Raw genomic sequence first — 19697 nt, 5'->3', positions numbered from 1 at the left:
TGTTTTAACAGCTAAGCGCACATAATACATATACGAGAAGAAGATAAAAAGCAACGTAGAAACTTCTAGCACTACTACAAGATCTACCGGGAAATCTTTTCTTCGTAGCTGTGGCGCCAATATGCAATAATTTCTCACTTAATTACAATCGCAAAGAGCATTAGAGAGCTGTTCAAACAGCTTGTATTTGACACAAAATGAGAGAGCTTAAAGTGGGGTTCCGTGTAAGAACATTTTGTAAAGTACAACTGAAGATTGTCCATTCTTAGAGTGGGTTCAAAGAAAGAACCCACCGTACTCTAAAAAGGGTTTGATGTATAGGAAGAAGCTTTATATAGAACGTCAAGTTACATATACATAAGAGAAATTGTAGCCAAGATCGAATTACTATTACTTAAAGTCATCTCACCTACTCGGTATACAATACATGATGGAGAAAAACCAGCAGCGATTGTCAATTAGGTATGTCATCTCAACTCGACTTATATGATACGCAGTCAAATTCGCTGGTTGCATTATATATAGCTGCGGCCATAACATTCTTGATACAACTTGCTATCAAACGCAAAAACCTGCTCCTAATCAATTTCTTGCGCCAATTAGTCTGGAGGTCACGGTAAAGCTTACCGTGAACAGCATCTGTAAGATCGCTTTATCTTAAAAAGCAAGTAGGAGTATCATAATGGTTTGCGTAAGTGTTGTATTTAAATGCTGATGCTGATGATGCACTCCCTGGGTATACTATCTAATGCTTTAAATTCTGTTTATAAGCATATAAAAAAGTTGATTCTTGTGCTCAGAGACCTCAAATAATGGTAACAAGAGAGAAATTTTTCACAGAAGTTTGACAGAAATATGAGTGAAAAGGAAGAGATAGCAGTGTGATATCTTATTGGTGTGAAGGCTCGGATGATGGTACTGCCACGGTAACAAAGAATCGACATAGAAACAGGTAAAGAGATTCAAAGCATGCCATAACGTCAGACACGTTTTGGCAAGCATCGAGGGCTCTTCCTGAGTTTTCCTACTGCTTAACGCTCAAGCTCGCATATATGAACGCCACAGCATCAAAGAGAAAGATAGCGTTGTATGCAATCTTGGAGTCGAATTTCTTCGTTCGGTGCAATCTATTTTGCGCTGGTTTAGAAATATACCTTGTCATCGTCTTGATGAGTAAAAGAGCAAAGCAAAGATTAACCATGATATAATTACAGTACTACGGAATCATTTCTAGGGAGTTTGAGAAGTTTAATGGAGCAGAAAGAGAAACAGTTCACCCTTAACTTGCTGACCCCTTTCTATAACGCCAGAATGTCTTTCGCGTGGCATTATACCGGACCAAAACGCAGCTCAAGATCCTTAATTAGGAGCGACTACTACACATCTACCTGTAGATAACTGCGATTTGTAAATTCCTAAAGAGCGAGCTGTACGATGGTCCACGTTAATATCATTGGAAAGTCAAGATTGTGACTGGGTGCTCCTGAAGCACTACTAAATTACAAGTTCTGTTGCATTGCGCTCGTAATGCCTAAGCGACGTTTATACAGTAGGTTACTCTCATGGTAAGGATGCGCTTCTCTGGAGATAAAAGGTAATCAAAGAAGCACCTCCGGCACAAAGGAATAAGAAAAAAATTTCACACTGGAGTTAACTGAGCGAAACGACGTCTGCAAATCTGTGCATTTCGCGTTCAGGGAAGCAATGATCAGAAATGATTTCATGCAGACCAGTTGATTATTCTAGTGTGTTTTAAATAGGGTTTCCTAAGCAATTATGGTACGTAACATGAGACTTTTTACGGCGATTGGTTCGTAATCAAAAGAAAATTTGTACGTCAGTTGCTTACGGTGGAGTGTGCAATAACGTGTCTTTCGTCTTGTTCGTTAATTTTTTAAACCGACCGCTAGTACTGTAACTCCATATTGTACCTGCCTCAGGATGTAATTTACTGCATATTTAGTTTACTACCTTGTTATAAACAAAACATGTTACTGTACTAAGCGTCGAGGGTGACTTTCTGAGATATTATATAATAATTAACGTGAATACACAAAACTGAACTGCGGCCGCTGGCATGAGATTTCCTGAATTTCACATTATTACTTGGACTTCGTAAGACCTTACAGGGTTTTGGGAGGTCGTTAAAGAGCAGTACCATTACTGTCCTCTTCCCCCTGAACCCAAATTCAATTGAGCAATCCTGGTCAGGTGCCAATGTTAAATTTTAACGAAATAAGTTTTCAGAAGAAAAAATTGCTGACGCGAGAATTTGTATTTAACTGAACAACCTTTTTGGCACAGTGGGCAGGGGGGAGTATAGAGGAGGGAAGTAAATGTGGTATATATATATATATATATATATATATATATGGGGGAAACGTTCTAGCTTCTTCGTTGAATGGGTGGTCCAAGTAGTATTAGTCTCATACTAGGAGGCGCACTTTTAAAGACTCCAGCTTGACTTGAACCATTCCTATACAATATGTACAAATCAAAATGAGCCATTCCTGGGCAATATTCCCATATAAAAAATAGTCAACTTATAATGACGCTCATACCTTGATGTTGACATGACCCGCTCTTTCAGTAGAGGCGGAAAAGCGCACAAGCTAATGGCACCATTCTATTGGTTTGATTCAGTATGCTAAAAAAAAATTGCAAGGTAACCTTTGATATAAAAAAAGAAAGACAACCGTTGCAGTAAGAGGCGGATCTCGGGAATGAATCAGAAGAGGAGGGGGAGCTTGAGCATACCATCGGGTTGACCAACTCTGTCTGTACACAGCAATCCACCTAACAAACAACAGAGCTAGCGAGGGGCAAGCGCCAAGTGTCAGCGAGATGTAGGTGAAATCATACCTGAATATTCTGCAATGTGGTAGTCTGGACGTTCCGCAAAGCAATGTAGCAATGTACCGCAGTGGAGATCCTGCGTGTCAGTTGGCCACGTAGGCGTCCCTGATTGGCACAAATACCCTGAACCTTTCTCTTTTTCCCTCTGAATTGCGGCAATCATCCTGCCTATGCGTCAGCCCATACTCAAAAGAAGGACATTGCTTTTGGAACCAGTTGTGTGTATGGGTCGTTCAAGGGAGAGGACCTCGTAACAATGTGCGACGTACGGACAGTGCTTAGAATGACCCATATGAAAACCTTTCATTTTCCTTCTTCACCTCATAGCTTCCATCTCCAAGCGAGGGATGAGATACTCTTGCAAGGCCACACAACCATACAACCATGTGAAGGAGTAGAAAGGAGCAGCTAGTATGACCGCCGCCGCAGTAATGGTTATACTGAGCTAACTTTTTGCGGCTTTATTATACTCATACGGCCGCAAAAACCGCAAAAATAAAGTATGCCGCGAAACTAAATGGAATTGTGCTGTAAATGTGATAATAGAAGAGAGAGAAGCCAAATATTGAGACACCAACTTTCTCCTTTCTACCTCTTACCTCCCCTACTCTGCAATTTCAAAATGAATCCCTTGTTGACAAAAGACCATATCGAAACCGCTTTGAGACTCTACCGACTCTTTATCAAAGAAAACAGAACAGCAGAAGAAGAGACGGAAATATTTGATAACGATGATTTCGTTGATTTGGTTTCCGATTGCAATTACGAAGCGGCAGTAGTGAAAAAAAGAATTGAAGCTGCAAAAGCTTCATTCGACCAAGCTCCATTGACAACCGATGCAACTGACGTGGCGACTGCTATTGAGCAGATGGAAATGGAGTCTGCCTCCAGCAACGTAGTAGATGCTGCTGCTGACGAAGCAGTTGCGTCCGCTGTGGCCGAAGCCGACGAGGAAATGGATGCTGATCTGGCAGCTCTTGAAAAAGAGTTGATTGACCGCATGAAGGCAGGTCAAGCCGAAATTGCCACCAAGTATGGCAAGCGCGTCGAGGAGCTCCTGCTGGTGAAGTTGCCAACTTTTCGCAAGCACCCCGGCCAACGGAACACCTGGCAGCATTTCCTGTCCCTTCATTACGATGCTGAAGGTTATATCGTCTTCTTAATTGCAGATACAAGAATGCAGGCACGATACAACACTCTTATTAATCAGTATTTTACTGTACGCTTAGATAGGGAAATGTTGAAGAGCGATAATCGCCAAGCTGGATATATCGTTCAGCAAAAGTCTGACGAATATAACGCTGTAATGAATGATCCGGAACTGAATGCGGACCTGATCCGAGCAACGAATGAGCATAACGAAAGTATTGGCGCCACTGAACAAAAGATCGTTCAGTCGGCAAAGTTGAAGCTGAAGTTGCTTATCAACTGCATGAGCCGCAACATTTTTCAGCTGAAACGAGAATGTGGTGTTGAAACCTTGTGTCTTTTCTCGCCAGACAGGCTCACCAGCAACGTGGTTCCCATTGTAGCAGCTGGATCAGGTGAGGTTTCATTCTTCTTTTCGTCATGGAGATTAACAAACCAAAATTTCGATTTAGACGCAGGAATCGCCTTCTTTTGACAGGCAAAGTCGCAAGCAATACCAACTTCCCACCTTGGTGGATCAAACGCATGATATTGTCATGTCGCTGACCGAAAAGGAACACAATTCCAAGAAGGCCACCTCCTATATACACCAAATCAAGACACGCTGTCCTGACACGGAGCGGCTGCTTGCAGCACTGGCCAAGTTTATCAATATAATAGAAACCAATGTCTTTCTGCTCGACCCTGATAACACGGCCCGCGTTACCGAGTACGATTTCGTCATGCAAGTCTGGGCACCCATCCTCAAATCATTGATTGACATTCATGGTGTACTGCGCATGAAGATCGGAGAGTCCAGCCCGGCTCAAGGTATTGTTGGTCGCAAGCGCTCCTACAGTGACGCTCGCGTTGGATTCAAGGTGGACTTGCGGCTGCTTTTCGATTCGCGCCAAAATGAACACGACCTACTTGCCCTCGAAGCTGCAAAAGCTGGGGAGTCTTCCAAACTGTGCCATGACGTTTGCAAACTGATGCGTGAGGCCAAGGACAATCTCGACGCTACCCTGCAGCACATCTTGAAACGCCACATGCAGGTGCCACTTCTGTCCTGGTACATGCACACCAATGGTGTTTGTGCTTATGTTGGCACTGTTCATCTTGCCAACGCTGGCCTTTATTTGGCACTACATGAATCAAAGATTCACTTTCCAAGGAACTTGACATCGCTACAGGCATTTGAAAAGGAATTTGTCATGCTCGTTTCCATGGTCTTCGACTTGGAACGAAATGCCCTCATGATCAAAAAGTCCATGGATTTGATGGATTGTCGCAAGGATTCGGTCATGAACCGCCACGTTGACCCAGACAATTGCCTTGATGCCAACTCTTGCCTGTCGTCTACGCGACCTACCTTTTACAACCCTCCACGAGACCAAGCATCATTAGCTGTTCTTCCTGCCGGCTTGTTTGACGCTACAAACACAACCTCCCTACCATCTGTGCCGTCTTCCCCTCGCCGCACCGACCTGGACCTCAACTCAGAGCCCGACGAATATGGTTGGGTCGCCATGGATAATGGCTCATTTATTAACGTTCATACCGGCATCATCGTGGATCGCCATCCATTTGACGAGAAGCTTGAACATTTCCTCATATGTATTACCCCCACGTTGTGCCAAAAGAAGCGGTTAAAAAATACTAAATATCGCTATCAACGATTCTTTTTCCAACACTTATTTCGTTTAACTATAAAATTGACACTTGATCAGAATTGCTCATTTGGATTCGTTCCAGGGGGGAGAGGACAGTACAGTACTGTTCTTTGATAAAGGTCTGTTCACTCCGGTTTTCAAGAAGCCAATAATCGAGAATTGAGGGACACTGAACCTCAAATTTATTGTGTTTCAGTCCGTTTTGAATACTGACAACAATTAAGTATCTTTACAATACATACATATACGCGAATTTTAAAGTCGTGGTGCCAGCAATTGGCAATTATTTTTTGCTATGGGAGCAATATATCACACAATGTACGCGCAAAAAAGTTTTCCGAAAAGAGCGTGCAAACGTTAACAAACGGCAATTAGTACTCTTAGATGCGATTAACTCCACTTGAAAGATGATTTTTGTACATGTCGGATATCAAGGTCTGCTACCTATTTTACTACAGTATTGAAAGAAAAGGGGCACGAGTAATGAATCCCCAGTCGCTACTAATTCCTCACAAGTCGGAAGTACATATGGTTTCCCATTATAGTTTGCCTGTAACCGATTTGTACTGCAAGGTGTGTTTCCACAATGTCAGCATACTGTGATGGGTTTGGTTTTGATTTAGATACAGTATCTTTGCCAAAGTGGCGCTTTGAGGCCACTACATGGTCATGGCTATTGTGAGGAGGATCCACCATAGTTTATAGGATTAATATGTACGTTGTCAGTGATTAGATGCAACGCGCGCCTCATTATAGTCAAACGTTTATTAGCGTAATGGCAAGAGCAAGAAATTCCCAAAGATTTATTTTAAAATAAGCATAACCCATTCTACTGTGAAAGAAAATGTTGCTTTAAGCTCGTTACTCTTAATGGTCTTGATATTTTTACAGCAGTAAACGAAACAACACGTACCATGCGTTAATTTATTTTAATGTAATGAGCTGAAATGTGTTTAGGCCAAATCTCGTCTTGTGTCTTTTTCCATTAATGACTCTTTGGCCTCGGATGGAATAGTCGTGCCTAATATATGCAAAAAACACTATTGGATGGATATTGACAGTATAGTTTCCTTCGATGGAAGTTTTATATATATTTATTGGAGAATTAGGCCCAATAGATGCTATAAATATAGATGGCGCGATCTTTGAAGAATATCCATCATCTTTTCGTTCGTATTGTACTAGAAGTGTGTATCATGTGATCTTCGGCGATAATCGGTCGTCCCTGCCTTGATACAAGGTAATGGATGCATGGCAATAGAAGCATCCGAAATCAGTGAATTTTATTTATTCATACTCTAACTGTTAGTACCATTTATCCAACAGCAACAATAACGAAGATTTTGACCGTTTAAACACATACTTGTAATTATTGTGAAGTCGTTGGTTGCTGCGTGTACGGTGGCACATCTGAACATTGGCCATCAGCTGTAACAGGCTTGTGATGGCTCATGTCCTGTAAACTGAATAACAGCGATAATGAAAGCCTTTTTAATTCTCGTGATCTTAGAGGTGGAGAATATACCAGTCGATAAATAAGATCTACAGCAGTACGTAGTTTTGCCTGAGCCCTATTGTACAGTAGTAAACACAGTAACAGCGAAATGAGAATTGAGAAAGACCGTCGAATGTCTACTAACATGGCTGTTGCGGTATCGAATCTTTTGATGTTGGCTGTAGGGACCATTGTCTGTTGATACGGATGGTCTAGAAGAATACTAAAAGAACGAGTGCTCGTCTTTTTCGGTGTTGAGTGGTTGAGTGACAGCTAACGCAATGCATGAGATTTCATGTCACTTCCGCTTAGTTCCACAATACTAAAAGCTCGACTGAAATCCACTACATGTCTTTGCGATTCTGTCCCATTTTTAGTATGACAGTCTGATGGAGACACATGATATATCTCATCGCTGATGACGTTTCTTATATATTTGCACCAAAGGGGCTGTTGGATAAGACATACTCCTATCATTGGTCTCAGGCAAAAAATGTCCGTTCATACGACGAGCCATCCGTCGTTGCTTCCTTTCTTAGTCATATGTCTAATGACGCATAGGGTCTATTTACTAATACGTGTGTTTTCCTTTCATAAAAGTTAAGCGCTCAAAATGCGGCATATGCTCAATTGCCTGAGGCCACCCCCACGCTTCAAAACATCAAAGTATTTCTATTTTTCTGATTAAGCAGCGGAGCCGGCTATTGACAAGTTGGCGGAGTCCACTTAGCAGCACAAAAAGGTTTGGAAAACGAGGCATTACGCTGTTCCATTTAGAGTGGTACAGAGGATGTAAGCACGAATCGCGACTAAAAGGAAGAGAGAGGGATAAGAGCAACATGCACGCTTTCTTAAGGGGAAAACCTTGTGTTGTAGCAGATTGCCATTCTTTTTCCACAGGAACCATTTGATATTAGATTCAATGACGACAGTTTGCTGTGTATAGCAGTGTATTTAGGAGAAGTATATTCCTATTGTATGCTTCAAATGCGTAGCACTTTTAAATTATAAGAGACTCTCTACTAATAGCAGTCAGTCCGTCAGCATGTGAAAAATTAACTCTTGTATTTATTTACATTACCAAGCGACCTAAAAGGCGGGGAAATTTGTTTGTCAGTGGCCTAATACAAACCTTTTGTGTGTGTGTGTGTAATATATTACACTGCGCGATCGCGCCTACTTCTCTTCTTCTTTTGCGTCGCTGCTGGACTCGTCTTTGTTCCTCTCTCTTTATCACACCCTCTAATATATACATATATATTTATACCAACAATGTCGAACATTCCTCCACATTACTCTGACCGCTATGTAGGCCAACGGTTCAACAAAGCGCTTCATATCGTACAGCATTTGTCTCCGTCATCCAGTTTTCAACCCACCAAAGAACAAAAACTAGAAGTATGAACTTTTCTCATCTCGATGTTTGCAGATTCCCGCACTGTTTATTTCTCCCAAATCGCTCGCATTTAACTGAATAGAACATATAGTTATATGCATTATATAAACAAGCTGCACAGGGTAATGTCAACACGCAACGACCAGGCATATTTGACGTTGTTGGACGAGCGAAATGGTAAAACTACAGGCAGAAAGAACGACGACTTCGAAGGAGACGACTATGAAAGCAAACTAACTCTTTCATTTTTTTTTCGCTCACAAATATTGATTCGAACAGGGACGCTTGGAAAAAAATGGAAGGGCTTAATAGTTTGGAAGCAAAACATCGCTATGTGGAGGTTTTATTGCGCGTTGCTGTTGAGGTTAATTAGGGGGGGGGCGAGGGAGCCGTACTTTATATTCTTATCATGCCGCCAACACGAACATCATTTTAAAAACAAATAGGCATACCGGAAGCCGGCGAGTAAGTCACAGGCACATCAAATCATTCAAGCCTTTGCCACGATGCAGCCTTCAGGGGATCATACCGATGACGAAGATTCAGGCACGAGTGATGATGGTAAGATAAATATTAGGAATTTTATACTTGATAACTATGCTTTGTTCCGATATGGAATCGCCAATTTTCTTTTGGTTTCTCAATTATATAGATGAAACGAGTGTCGCTTCGGCAGATGCAGAAGAGCAAGCATATTTACTAGAAATTCAACAACAGGATAAGAGCGGCCGACGAACAGCAACGCCCTCTCGTTCTTCGTCTACGAGCATGTATCGCTCACCAGTATCGCCGACGTTATCTCGAGCATCAGCACATTCTGCCGCCGCTGCACGCTACTACAACAGCAACAATAACAACAGCAGTAGGGTCATGCGAGGTACTAATAATAGTCGGGCACAAATGCGTGCACCGTCTGCAGCATCTTCTGTCACTGGCGGCGCAGGACGACGGATATCGCAAGCCTCTCCTTCGATCACACCTAATACCAATATCAACAACAAAAAACGTACAACTACGACCTCCATTAATAATAACAATAACAATAATAATCGATTGGGAGGCGGCATGTTCGTCGAACAAGTCACTGAACCGTTTGATCCGCACGTAAATCCATGGGCACAACAACCATCGACTGTACGACAATACAAAGTGGATGATGGACACAGTGAAACCAGTAGTATGAATAATGATCCTGCTCATCATCATCACCAGCAACAACAACATCCTCATCATCACCATCAACAACAACGTCCTTCCATTATACAATTACCATCACCCGTGATATCCGCCACGTCGGCAAACGCTACCTTATTATCGTCACCAGCACAACCGCCACAACGTCATTTGCAATCGCCATCCAGTGCAGCATCATCCATGACAGCCACGGGACCGGCTCCAGTTGCACGTGTGGAGGGTGGTTTAGCGTCATCGTCCTCTGTTGTATCACAGTCCACGAACAATAACAATAACAACAACAACAATAGTCTATTGACAGATCAGCAATACACTTCGGTGGTCGCTCTAGGACCAGCAACGAAGCGGGCATTGGATACACTGCAGGCAGAAATCATTGCCCTGAATGATCGGATTGATGGATTGCGACAGGAATTGGTGGAGCGCGATCGACATAAAGTCAGTAGTGCGCAGGATGGTGACGACGACGATAGTAGTAGGAGTAACAACAGCAACAAGGAGAGTTGGGATGGCTGGCGATGGGTTGTCAAGGTAAATTTAATCGCATAGCACTTGTAGAATTATGGGGGGATAAGCGGAAAAGATAAGGGTTAAATAACTTACACAATGGGCTCGGATTGGGTTGTTCTTATCTGTTATATAGGCAGCGGTAAAACATGCAGCTATGAACCTGCTGATGGCCTCGCTCTTATTTTTGGCACTGTATCGGCAAAAGAGCCCAGTCGCATACGTGATTCTTGGTCAGATAGCAAAGCATTGGCGCCGTACCAAGCTTCGTTTGACCATAAGTAAAATTCTGGTTTAATAAATAGATCTGGTATAAATGTCCAATATAAATAACTTGTTGCTTGATGTATTATGTAACATATGTGGCACGACGGTACTCATATTCTCATAGCGTACTAGATACAGCACTAGTATGATGCGATATGCATGTTTGTGTATATTAGTTGCTTGAGGTCATGTGCGAAAGAAAACAGGGAGAGGGAGGTGGATCTGAGAATAGCAATTGTGTGGTACGCTTCTTGCTCCTTTTTTTTTCTTTTGGTCTTTTCTCTTGATTCAACTTCCCAATCTTATTAAATATTCTGCCTTCATGACAACGTCTGCTGCTGTCCAAATGCCGAATTCCGAGCCTGTCAATGACGACCTTAGCATACACGCATCGTCCGACTTGCGAAGGAATCGACTGCTCCGCCCCATGCAAAGCCAGCCCAACTTGCGCTATGCAATAACGACCACACCTAGTACACAACTTACAGCAACGCATGCCATTTACAACAGCAGCAACAACTATAACAGTAGTAGCAGTAGTAGCAGCAATACTCCAACCACGAAGCTGCATAAATCCGTAGAACCACCTCTAAGTCGAACCCAGCACAAACTCCTACTCCAACGACAATCGTTTTTGGCTGACGACAAGGACTATTTGGAACATCCAGCCAACATGAAACGCCTAACCAAAGAACTCGACCGCGTAAATCGTGAATATCAATGTGTACGATACTATGAGCATCCATTAGCAGACTCGTTCCGTAGAGTAGCTTTAGCCAACTCAGTATCACCACCACCACCACCGCCACCACTGACATCACCATCATCAGGAGGAACATATCACTATTCGTCTTTGGGTTGTTCAACAGCATCTTCTTCGTCGACAGCATCATCGTCATCCTCGTCGCCGTCGTCATCATTCTCATCCTCGTTTAATACTATCGGATGTCGTTCGCCACCCGGTTATATTGATGTTAATAATATAACCCCACGATTACAACGACGAGCATCTGCACAAGAATTATTGATGCTTGCAGCAAACAAGCAACAACAGTCTCCACCAACACCACCTAGTTTATTGAGTCGACTATTCGGTCAGCAACAAACAACGTTGACTTTGCCACCCACGTCACATCATCCTCATCAGCAATATATTCATTATCATCATCTTAAACGCCACTCGCATACTGCCGCGTGAAACCTTCTTTTTCTGGATTGGATGGGAACGAGGGGGCCACGACGAAAGGTGATGGATGAGGAAGGAGTGTGTGCAAATTACACCTCATTTCATCATTGCACAGAAACTAGGCAAGGGGAAGTTGTGGTGCAATATTATATATGGTGTGCTGTGCTTCTAGGGGATGGCTATCATACTTTACCATACTACTACTATCTTGATTTTCGCATGGATGTCGCTTAATTGTTTTCAACAACACCCACTATCAATACTACCGACACTATATTATATTATAATGATTATCATTGTCTTTCAAGTTTTCTGTTCCTCCCTCATTGATACGATTCTTACTCTTAACTACAATACTCAGCAGCTATTACATACTATACCCGGAATATAAACCTATACTATTGACAACAAAACCAATGCCTGTTACAAAAATCGCATTTGTTTATGGAATAATACCAGAGAGTGTGACTTTATATATATATAATAAGATTGTATGTATAAAACGACGTTTCGTGCAAGTTAAAGAGAGAAAAAGAAAGAAATAGAAGAGAGAGAGAGAGAGAGGGTTGTAGAAAAAAGACGGAGGAGACTTAGAAGAAAGGAAGATACTACACAGGAAAACGAAGATAATTTGTGGGATGGATGCGATTTGTATATGTATTTTTTTTTCTCAGGTTGAACGGTTGTTGTTGTGCGCGTATATAATTGATTGTGTTGGCACAAAATAGGGTGGATATAACGAATACGAGCGAATAAACAGATATAGAGTGTGAGGCGTAAAACGTGTGTGCGTGTGTGTGCGTGTGCGCGCGAGAAAGTAAATGGGACATGGCGTTATTGTTGAGGCGAATGGTCGAAAGCTGCTGATCTTTTGGACGGCACGAGTGAAACGAACAAAAAAAGGAGGCACTAGTACAAAGAGGGGAGGAATAAACGGTCGATGGGACGGGGGCAAAAGGGAGAAAGGGCAGTTTGTTTGAAAGGATGATTTGAAGTATGCTTTGTGTTATGGTGTTCTGTTTTGTGAAATGAAGAAAGAGAAGGAACAAGATAAGATAAAATAAAGGAAGAGTAATAAAGAGTAAAAGAAGTAGGTCATTGGAGTAGTAGTAATAAAAGAGGAAGCAGTAGTAGAAAGCAATATTACGCCCAAACGCGCAACGTAGCATCCCAACTGCCTGTGCACAAAGCCATGCCATCACCAGCAACACCCAAGCAAGACACTCTGTTTTCGTGTGCTGAAAGGACGCCCACGCGTTCGCCCTTGAGGGTATCCCACACATTGCAGTTGTAATCGTCGTAGCCGCCAAACAGCAATCGTCCCGAAACCGAAAAGTCGATGGAAGTGATGCCGCACAAGATCGCTTCGTTCGAATATACTGCCAGTTCGCAATCAGCACGCAAATCGAATAATCGGCAGCTAGCGTCGTCTGAGCCTGTTGCAAAGGCATCACCGCTGGGGAAGAACTGCACAGCGTTTACGTCAGATTCATGGCCGACAAATGTTTGGACGCAACGTTTGGTTCGAATGTCCCATACTTTGGCTGTCGAGTCGCATGCACCACTAACAAACACATTGGGATTCGTGCCCAATGACAAGCTACAAAATTGTGTGTGTGCGTTGTACAATTCAGTAAGTACAAATGCCATATTATGTTTCTTTGGTTCTTATTACCTCATGACATCGTTTTGATGATCTGCAAATTCTTCGGTTTTAACACCAGCATCAATGTCCCACAGCATGCAGGTTTTGTCGCCCGAAGCTGTCAGAATTTGACGGTCGTTGATGAACCGGCAGCAGCTCAAATAACCTGTGTGTGCCGATAATTCACGCGCAGGACGAGCTGGACCGTCGCGTGTCCGTAAGTTGTAAATCGAACAGATGTTGTCGAGACCACCGCAGGCAACGAGGTTGCCCGACGTTGCGAATGCACAGGTCATGACCCACGACGATCGTAACGGGATGGCGTGCACTTTGTTGGACGAATAGGCATCCCACACAATCAGTTTGCCGTCCTGCGAGGCCGAGACGACATGGCGTTTGTCCGTAGCCCAGTGCATCGAGTAGATTTTCGCAAGATGTCCTTTAAGAGTCCGACGTGCTTTCATGACGATACGCGGCAATGGTTCGACGTCCCTGGCCATTTCTTGTACTATAGTAATTTGTTACCAAAGAATGAAATTGAAATGAGCAAAGTAATTTCTTAATTCATGTTTATAATGGTAGTATAAAGTGTTGTTATATTTAAATAGACGTGTGGTTACACGTTCCACTTCTATGCCTCTTCCCACATATACACTCTCTTATATAACGCCCTCTCTTTTGTTTCTTTCTTCTCCCCCAAACCCCCCACAGAAATATTAAGAAGAAGATAGACGAACATGTTGAATCGGCAAGTGCTTCTTTTCGCTGTTTGATTCTGTCTTTTAGTGCTTCAGCCTCTCGTCTTGCAGCAGCAATGCGCTCGGGAATGTCGCTGTCGTTCATGTTCATGATGTGGAATAGAGGGGGTAAAAAGAGAGATGAAAGAGAAAAGGAAAAGGAAAAAAAGGGGAGAGGAGAAGTGTAAAGTGAAAAACGAATAGAGAGTATGGATGTGTGCGTGTGTTTCCTGTGTTCACCCAAGAATAAAAAATATTATTTCGGGGAGAGCAGTAAATTTGTTTTCCTCCCTCTCCTCTCTCTTTCTTACGTTCTTCGTAGTCGTCCGTCCGTCCGTCCGTCCATACACAGCCATTTGATTCACGTGGGAAGTGTGTGTGTGTCTCTTCATAACCGTATTTTTTTTTCTTTGTTCAACACACACATTTGCAACCATGGCAACACCGTTTCTGGGCAACCGGTGATCGGGGGGAGGGGAGGAGGCGTTGGGAACTGTTATTTTTTTCGCGTTTCCATGCCAACCCATTGCCTCGTTACCAAGTGTGCATCCTTGACCCAACAACAACAACACACCATACTCACTCACTCGTAAATCGCCCCTTAATTTTATACTATTTTACGCCTGTCACCTTATTTTGATGACAGCCCCTCCTTATCTCCCTTTTGATAATAACAGATATAAAAATGCGACTCATAGTGACATGAACAAGAAAAACTTGTTTACAAGATGCCACTTATCGCAGTAACAACGGTGGACCGTGTGCAACCTCATTATGAGCAAATTTGAAGAAACGCCACGGTCCAGCATTCAATATTAGGTATAAAACTAGAGAGTCCGAGCTCAAAGTCTGGTTCTGCTAGATAAGCAAATAATCAATGCATACATTATGCTAATACCATCATCCCTAGCTACTACTTACTACTACTGCTACTGCAATGTAGAACATTGGGACCTTCTTTTTCCTTCGTAGTAAGAATCAGAAAGAAACAACAATTAGTCACTTTAGAGTTGTTGGTACACAGCAGACTATAAATTTATTGAAAGTTGTATTGTTACACAATGTATTTTTCGTACGACAACAAAAAGATAAAGTAATTTTTTCATTTTCCACGGAGTAATCGCTCAATCACCACATTAAAGGCCCACACCCATTCTTCCTTTTCATGCCGATTCTTTGCCAAAAATTGCCATGTCTCGCCCTCTTCTTGGAAAAACTTGCGATTGTGTTTATATACGGTTATCCGCTGTCGACTTGGACTAAATACCCGTCGCGTCTGTGGTTTCCAAAGAGAAAACAAACTATCGTCTTTCACGTCGGCAGCTGCGATGCCGTCCGGGAAAATCCTTGCTGGTCGTCTTGGTGAAAGTGACGAGTAGACGTAGCAGCTGCTAATATCCACCGCATCTTTTCGGTCGTGCACGGCTGCAAGTAATGGCTGGCATGTCACGGCAGCTCGATCATAAATGTTGTAGTAGATCAACCAGCCATTGGCTGTCAAAACAAAAATTTTCTGAGAGAATGTGCCTCGTGACCTTGGCTGGAAATACATGACACCGGTTTTCTATATACAAAGTGTTATGCATTATATTATCGGTAAATGGTCCTTTCAGCCAACAATTGAAAACAAGCAACTTACCACTATGTCTCGACACTGTTCGAAACAGCAAATGCTCCAAATTCGCGTATCCACTTGAGGCAACTTGTTGAACTCGCTTCCTTTCTCCTTGTGCGTTATCCCATATCTGAACTCTTCTTCAAACACATCGCCAAAATCATGTTGTGCATTTACGTTTAGTCTGGCTTCCTTGTATGCTCGCCAGTAAACAATCAAGTTTGCCAGATGGTGGACCCACGCATCACATGCTTCACACGAGTCAGCCTATATGTATATAAATGCTTAATTGACTAGTGTTTTCTCTTTCTCGTGTGAATATAAACATATTAGAATCTAGGAAACAAAGTATACCTTCATCTTGATCACGATACCATTTTGCATGATAATTTCAAGAACCGGGTTTTGTGGGCGAGTACCTGATCTTCTGACAGGTGTAACGTTGTCACTATCTCCATTCTGTTGATGCTGTTGCCGAAGTAAGGACGTTGTTAAAGAATTGGTACTGTCCACGTCAAAAAAAATGCTATTCCGACCCAAGTGATAATTTTCATCGTCATCATGGTCGTCATCGTCATCGTCATCACTGCTGGCAAACGATCGTTGCACATGTGATATTTCTGTCAAATCAATCACGCGTGACGCTTCAGTGACAAGATGCATTCTTCTTTCGATCTCGTGATCCGATGTGGCCGTCGCTGTCGTCGTGCCATTAGCAATACTACTATCCATCGCTTTAGCCGTAAATGGAGATAACATAGCAATATGGGTACTGTCTGTCAATGGTTTCTCATAGCATCGTTCATCGGGTGGCTTTAGATTGTGAATTCCAGATGTGCAGAAAAGATACTGATCGAACGATGCAAAATAATAGCGACGGCGAGAGAAGCTGCCAGCTGGAATCGGTTTTCCAGAGAACGTTGTCAGTCGATATAAAAAGCCTTCTACCGGTGGTGGTTCCTAAATATTGACATAACTAGTGAGTAAAAGTTTGGCAGCATAACACGTAGCATTGCTACCAGTTGTGATTTAGATACCTGCATGGACTTGTGATCAGAAAAGATGATATCAGTTGGTGTATGTTCAATCCGTCGAAGTTCTAGTCGATGGGTCTACATAGTATGATGACTCCGTGTTAAGATGCAAGTCGTATTCCCCACCCCCACCCCTTCTTCCCTGTCGACGATCATCATAGGAAAAAGTGACTTGAGCACAAAACCTGTTCAATATGCTGTGGAGACATGACGAGATTAATATGTCTTCTTTCATCCGTAAGACTGCGTGCCCAATACACCCATTCTGTCCGATTATCGCGCGTCCAACACATGGCAATGTTGTCTTTTCCCAACCGACTCTGGACATTCTGGGCCCAGTCCTCATCTTTTTCCAACACAGCCAGCACTGCGGATTTCACACTGTCGAGCGTAATATCGTAACGCATCTCATTTGTGTATTTGTCCACTAGGGGTAGACGCACTTGTAGGTCCATTAATGGGATATTGACCTCACACCATGGTGAGCAAGCAGGTTTGCAAGTATCTGGCAAGACCCGGTAGAGTGCCACATACCATTCTTGGGATAATGTAACAGACCGGCCTCGAAACGTCAAGGTGACGTATTCATCGTGCGATGACTTAAATGGATACTGTATGCAAAAGGTATAATCAAGTGGGGATTGCAGATATAGCCGTAGTTTTTTGGTAGTTTGGTTGTTGCTTATACGACAAGAGTGTCGTTGTTGTAAATGTTGATCTCGATTCTCATTGAGTGCAACTCTGTGCTCTAACCGTCGGCTCGGCCATATAAGTGCCTTTTGCTCAATCAGTTCGTCTGTTTACTTTTCATCGCTACATCCATTTATTTCCACTCACCGGTGAAGAATAAAGCGAAAGTGTGGTTGATGTCAGTTCCACTTGAAGCTGTCGCCACTCTTCTTTTAGTTGCTTCGTTTCGCGTGAAGCTTTGTACCGGGTTGGTTGATCACCCACGCCATGCATACCCAGCGATTTTTTACAAAGAAGCGCGTCCTGTTTTATTACTACGTCCTCGCCTTGATCCATCAATCGTTCTTCTCGTAAAATGAATGACGCCTGTTCTGCTGGCGGCATAAATATAGCACCGGAGCTTCGCCAAGAGAGCGGAGCTTTCATTTCATCCATAGTACTTGATTTCTGCTGTTTTGGTGATGATGACGATTGTTGCTGGCTACTTGGCGTTGTTTCGCTTCTTACGTCCGGTGTTGTTGTTGCAGCTGTTGTATTTTCGGACGATATCAAGTCATTCAAACCTTTGTTTTCCCTTTTATCGGGTTTGATGGTTCGGACGGACGCCGAGGAAGATGCTGGATCATTATCCAACCGTGGTAATGGTTGGCCAAGAATGTCATAGTCAATATTGTCGTCGTTGTTGTAGTTATTATTATCAATACTGCCATAACTTTTCAAGCACTTTGTCGATCCTGTACGGGCTGTGAAAAAGCTATTCCTGTCGCGCGAAGAACTGGAGGGCGAGCTAGCAGTGGATGTGCGGGGTTCCGCGTGATATTTATCACTACTGTGGTTGGCACCTTGGCGTTGGTTCGGGGATGGTGGTGTGGTCGAGGCCCTCGCTATTTCTTCCGGTCGTTGAACTCCATTACTTTATAATAGTTTTCAATCACAACTTAGTTCATTCATAAGAGAAACAAAAGACCCAAGACAATATATACTACTAGTCAAAAGATAAAGAAAGGAATAAGAAAAGCTTACGCGTTTCGAACGTTCTGACGGCGACGACCATGGGAAAAGTGTCGGGGCGACGATCGGTGATCGACAGTAGTAGTAGAGTCATTAGCAGAAAAGAATTGGGTGACAGTGTTGTCCTGCCAAGGGCTAATGACGACCCGAGTTGCACAACGTTGCCGATGAGCACAAGGCTGCTGCTTCTTTCCGGTTCCGTTCATAAGGGATTAGGGAAAAGGAAAAGAGAGAGAGAGTCTCTAGTTAGTTTTCTCTTTTACTGCTGCATAAAATAAAAAAAAGCACCGCGCAACTAACAGAAAGAAGCGGAGAGGACAGCCTTGGCGGCGGTGAAGACAAACAAGAGCGCGCGATTTCAACTGTTTGCTTTCATATATTCTTCTTGCCTGCCTTTATTACCATCGGTCAACCCTTCTCTTTTTTGTCTTTTTATAACTAGTATAAGGGCGACAGAAGAGATGAGCAAACGGGGAGTGTAGAGAGAGGTAATAGTGATGAAACGGCACAGATGGATTGTCTTTTTTTCCCCGACTCGGCTTCCATGTCGGCAGTAGTAGTACTAGTAGTAGTAAGTTTTATGGTTATTCTCTTAAAAAAGTTCCTTCAGCTGGAGGGCTGCGGCGCGGCGTGTCACAAAGCGCAAACCAAAAGCGGCACAGCACCGTTAATAGGCCGACCACAAAGTGAGAGACAGTGACAGAGACAGAGACAGAGACAGGGACAGATAGGATATATAATAGACACGCAAAGAGACACATTCAGACAGACAGTGATAGAGGTAGAGAAGCTGATAACAGCAATATGTTCTTTTTTCTTTTGTTGCGGATACTATTGTTGTGGGTCTCGGTGGTGTCCCGTTGACCGGCATCATTACAGGAGTTATTACTTGGATCATCTGTAATCATCATCGCGGTCGTCGTCTTCGTCGTCATAGCGGCGGCGAGAGGAACTACGACGGCCACCACTCGAACGTCTAGGACTGCGCGAGCGACCACGGCGCGGGCTTCGTGAGTATGAGCGTGGTGACCGACCTCTTCTACGTTCACTGTACAGGCCATTTACGATTAGTTACCACTTGTCAAAATTGCTCCCATCTTTGACTGCTACTTGGGTAACTTACTTGCAGTCCCTAGCAAGATGCCCAGGTTGACCACAGTCGCTAATTACACAGAAGGTTAGATATTATGTTCCACCTCCTCCACGCTGGTTACAAAATCTATCATTCTTTATCATACGTACAAGCATCTGCTTTCTTCAAAA

At 43.1% G+C, this 19697-nt stretch overlaps 9 protein-coding genes across 9 annotated transcripts; 5 read left to right on the top strand and 4 right to left on the bottom strand.

Annotated features, from left to right (window-relative positions):
• Positions 1 to 3249: 3249 nt before the first annotated feature.
• On the top strand, positions 3250 to 4292 carry BDB00DRAFT_137445 (uncharacterized protein). Its single transcript, XM_053116211.1, has 2 exons — positions 3250 to 4001; positions 4090 to 4292. The coding sequence occupies exons 1-2, from the start codon at positions 3374 to 3376 to the stop codon at positions 4098 to 4100; spliced, it is 639 nt and encodes a 212-aa protein (XP_052982494.1). The 5' UTR covers positions 3250 to 3373; the 3' UTR covers positions 4101 to 4292.
• Positions 4293 to 4466: 174 nt separating this feature from the next.
• Positions 4467 to 5771, top strand: BDB00DRAFT_758717 (uncharacterized protein; the record flags this gene model as incomplete). The annotated part of the gene is made up of 1 exon (XM_053119081.1): positions 4467 to 5771. A coding segment is annotated over one exon (1305 nt), but the record flags the coding sequence as incomplete, so codon positions are not given.
• A 2653-nt stretch (positions 5772 to 8424) lies between these two features.
• Positions 8425 to 8921, top strand: BDB00DRAFT_758608 (acyl-CoA-binding protein; the record flags this gene model as incomplete). Its single annotated transcript, XM_053119070.1, has 3 exons — positions 8425 to 8550; positions 8640 to 8725; positions 8828 to 8921. The coding sequence occupies 3 exons, from the start codon at positions 8425 to 8427 to the stop codon at positions 8919 to 8921; spliced, it is 306 nt and encodes a 101-aa protein (XP_052982492.1).
• Positions 8799 to 10589, top strand: BDB00DRAFT_137282 (uncharacterized protein). The gene is made up of 3 exons (XM_053116210.1): positions 8799 to 9109; positions 9201 to 10273; positions 10386 to 10589. Exons 1-3 carry the CDS (start codon positions 9055 to 9057, stop codon positions 10545 to 10547), a joined length of 1290 nt encoding a protein of 429 aa, XP_052982491.1. The 5' UTR covers positions 8799 to 9054; the 3' UTR covers positions 10548 to 10589.
• An 84-nt stretch (positions 10590 to 10673) lies between these two features.
• Positions 10674 to 12120, top strand: BDB00DRAFT_809567 (uncharacterized protein). The gene has a single exon (XM_053122493.1). The coding sequence runs from the start codon at positions 10839 to 10841 to the stop codon at positions 11712 to 11714; it is 876 nt and encodes a 291-aa protein (XP_052982490.1). The 5' UTR covers positions 10674 to 10838; the 3' UTR covers positions 11715 to 12120.
• Positions 12121 to 12845: 725 nt separating this feature from the next.
• On the bottom strand, positions 12846 to 13847 carry BDB00DRAFT_785664 (guanine nucleotide-binding protein subunit beta; the record flags this gene model as incomplete). Its single annotated transcript, XM_053120554.1, has 2 exons — positions 12846 to 13302; positions 13378 to 13847. 2 exons carry the CDS (start codon positions 13845 to 13847, stop codon positions 12846 to 12848), a joined length of 927 nt encoding a protein of 308 aa, XP_052982489.1.
• Positions 13833 to 14348, bottom strand: BDB00DRAFT_809563 (uncharacterized protein). Its single transcript, XM_053122492.1, has one exon. It carries the CDS (start codon positions 14194 to 14196, stop codon positions 13948 to 13950), a length of 249 nt encoding a protein of 82 aa, XP_052982488.1. The 5' UTR covers positions 14197 to 14348; the 3' UTR covers positions 13833 to 13947.
• Positions 14349 to 14900: 552 nt separating this feature from the next.
• On the bottom strand, positions 14901 to 16786 carry BDB00DRAFT_137271 (uncharacterized protein). Its single transcript, XM_053116209.1, has 5 exons — positions 16741 to 16786; positions 16054 to 16659; positions 15724 to 15966; positions 15006 to 15648; positions 14901 to 14942 (listed from the first exon to the last, which is right to left on the bottom strand). The coding sequence occupies exons 2-4, from the start codon at positions 16456 to 16458 to the stop codon at positions 15187 to 15189; spliced, it is 1110 nt and encodes a 369-aa protein (XP_052982487.1). The 5' UTR covers positions 16459 to 16659; positions 16741 to 16786; the 3' UTR covers positions 14901 to 14942; positions 15006 to 15186.
• BDB00DRAFT_758520 (uncharacterized protein) lies at positions 16633 to 17759 on the bottom strand (the record flags this gene model as incomplete). The annotated part of the gene is made up of 4 exons (XM_053119064.1): positions 16633 to 16659; positions 16737 to 16811; positions 16919 to 17509; positions 17571 to 17759. Coding segments are annotated over 4 exons (882 nt in total), but the record flags the coding sequence as incomplete, so codon positions are not given.
• Positions 17760 to 19697: the final 1938 nt, after the last annotated feature.

The sequence above is a fragment of the Zychaea mexicana genome, assembly GCF_025766255.1.
Source record: "Zychaea mexicana strain RSA 1403 chromosome Unknown BDB00scaffold_15, whole genome shotgun sequence".
NCBI lineage: Eukaryota > Fungi > Mucoromycota > Mucoromycetes > Mucorales > Lichtheimiaceae > Zychaea > Zychaea mexicana.
This window is presented reverse-complemented; position numbering and strand designations above follow the sequence as displayed.

Excerpts from the sequence above, each read along its gene's own strand:
- BDB00DRAFT_137445 (XM_053116211.1), top strand. The coding sequence starts at position 3,374 with ATGGAATTGTGCTGTAAATGTGATAATAGAAGAGAGAGAAGCCAAATA.
- BDB00DRAFT_137282 (XM_053116210.1), top strand. The coding sequence starts at position 9,055 with ATGCAGCCTTCAGGGGATCATACCGATGACGAAGATTCAGGCACGAGT. Across the intron at positions 9,110-9,200 it reads TTCAGGCACGAGTGATGATG|ATGAAACGAGTGTCGCTTCG; the intron begins GTAAGATAAATA and ends TCAATTATATAG. Across the intron at positions 10,274-10,385 it reads GCTGGCGATGGGTTGTCAAG|GCAGCGGTAAAACATGCAGC; the intron begins GTAAATTTAATC and ends TCTGTTATATAG.
- BDB00DRAFT_809567 (XM_053122493.1), top strand. The coding sequence starts at position 10,839 with ATGACAACGTCTGCTGCTGTCCAAATGCCGAATTCCGAGCCTGTCAAT.
- BDB00DRAFT_809563 (XM_053122492.1), bottom strand. The coding sequence starts at position 14,196 with ATGAACATGAACGACAGCGACATTCCCGAGCGCATTGCTGCTGCAAGA.
- BDB00DRAFT_137271 (XM_053116209.1), bottom strand. The coding sequence starts at position 16,458 with ATGTTATCTCCATTTACGGCTAAAGCGATGGATAGTAGTATTGCTAAT. Across the intron at positions 15,967-16,053 it reads GTATCGTGATCAAGATGAAG|GCTGACTCGTGTGAAGCATG; the intron begins GTATACTTTGTT and ends ATATACATATAG. Across the intron at positions 15,649-15,723 it reads AACAGTGTCGAGACATAGTG|AAAACCGGTGTCATGTATTT; the intron begins GTAAGTTGCTTG and ends CTTTGTATATAG.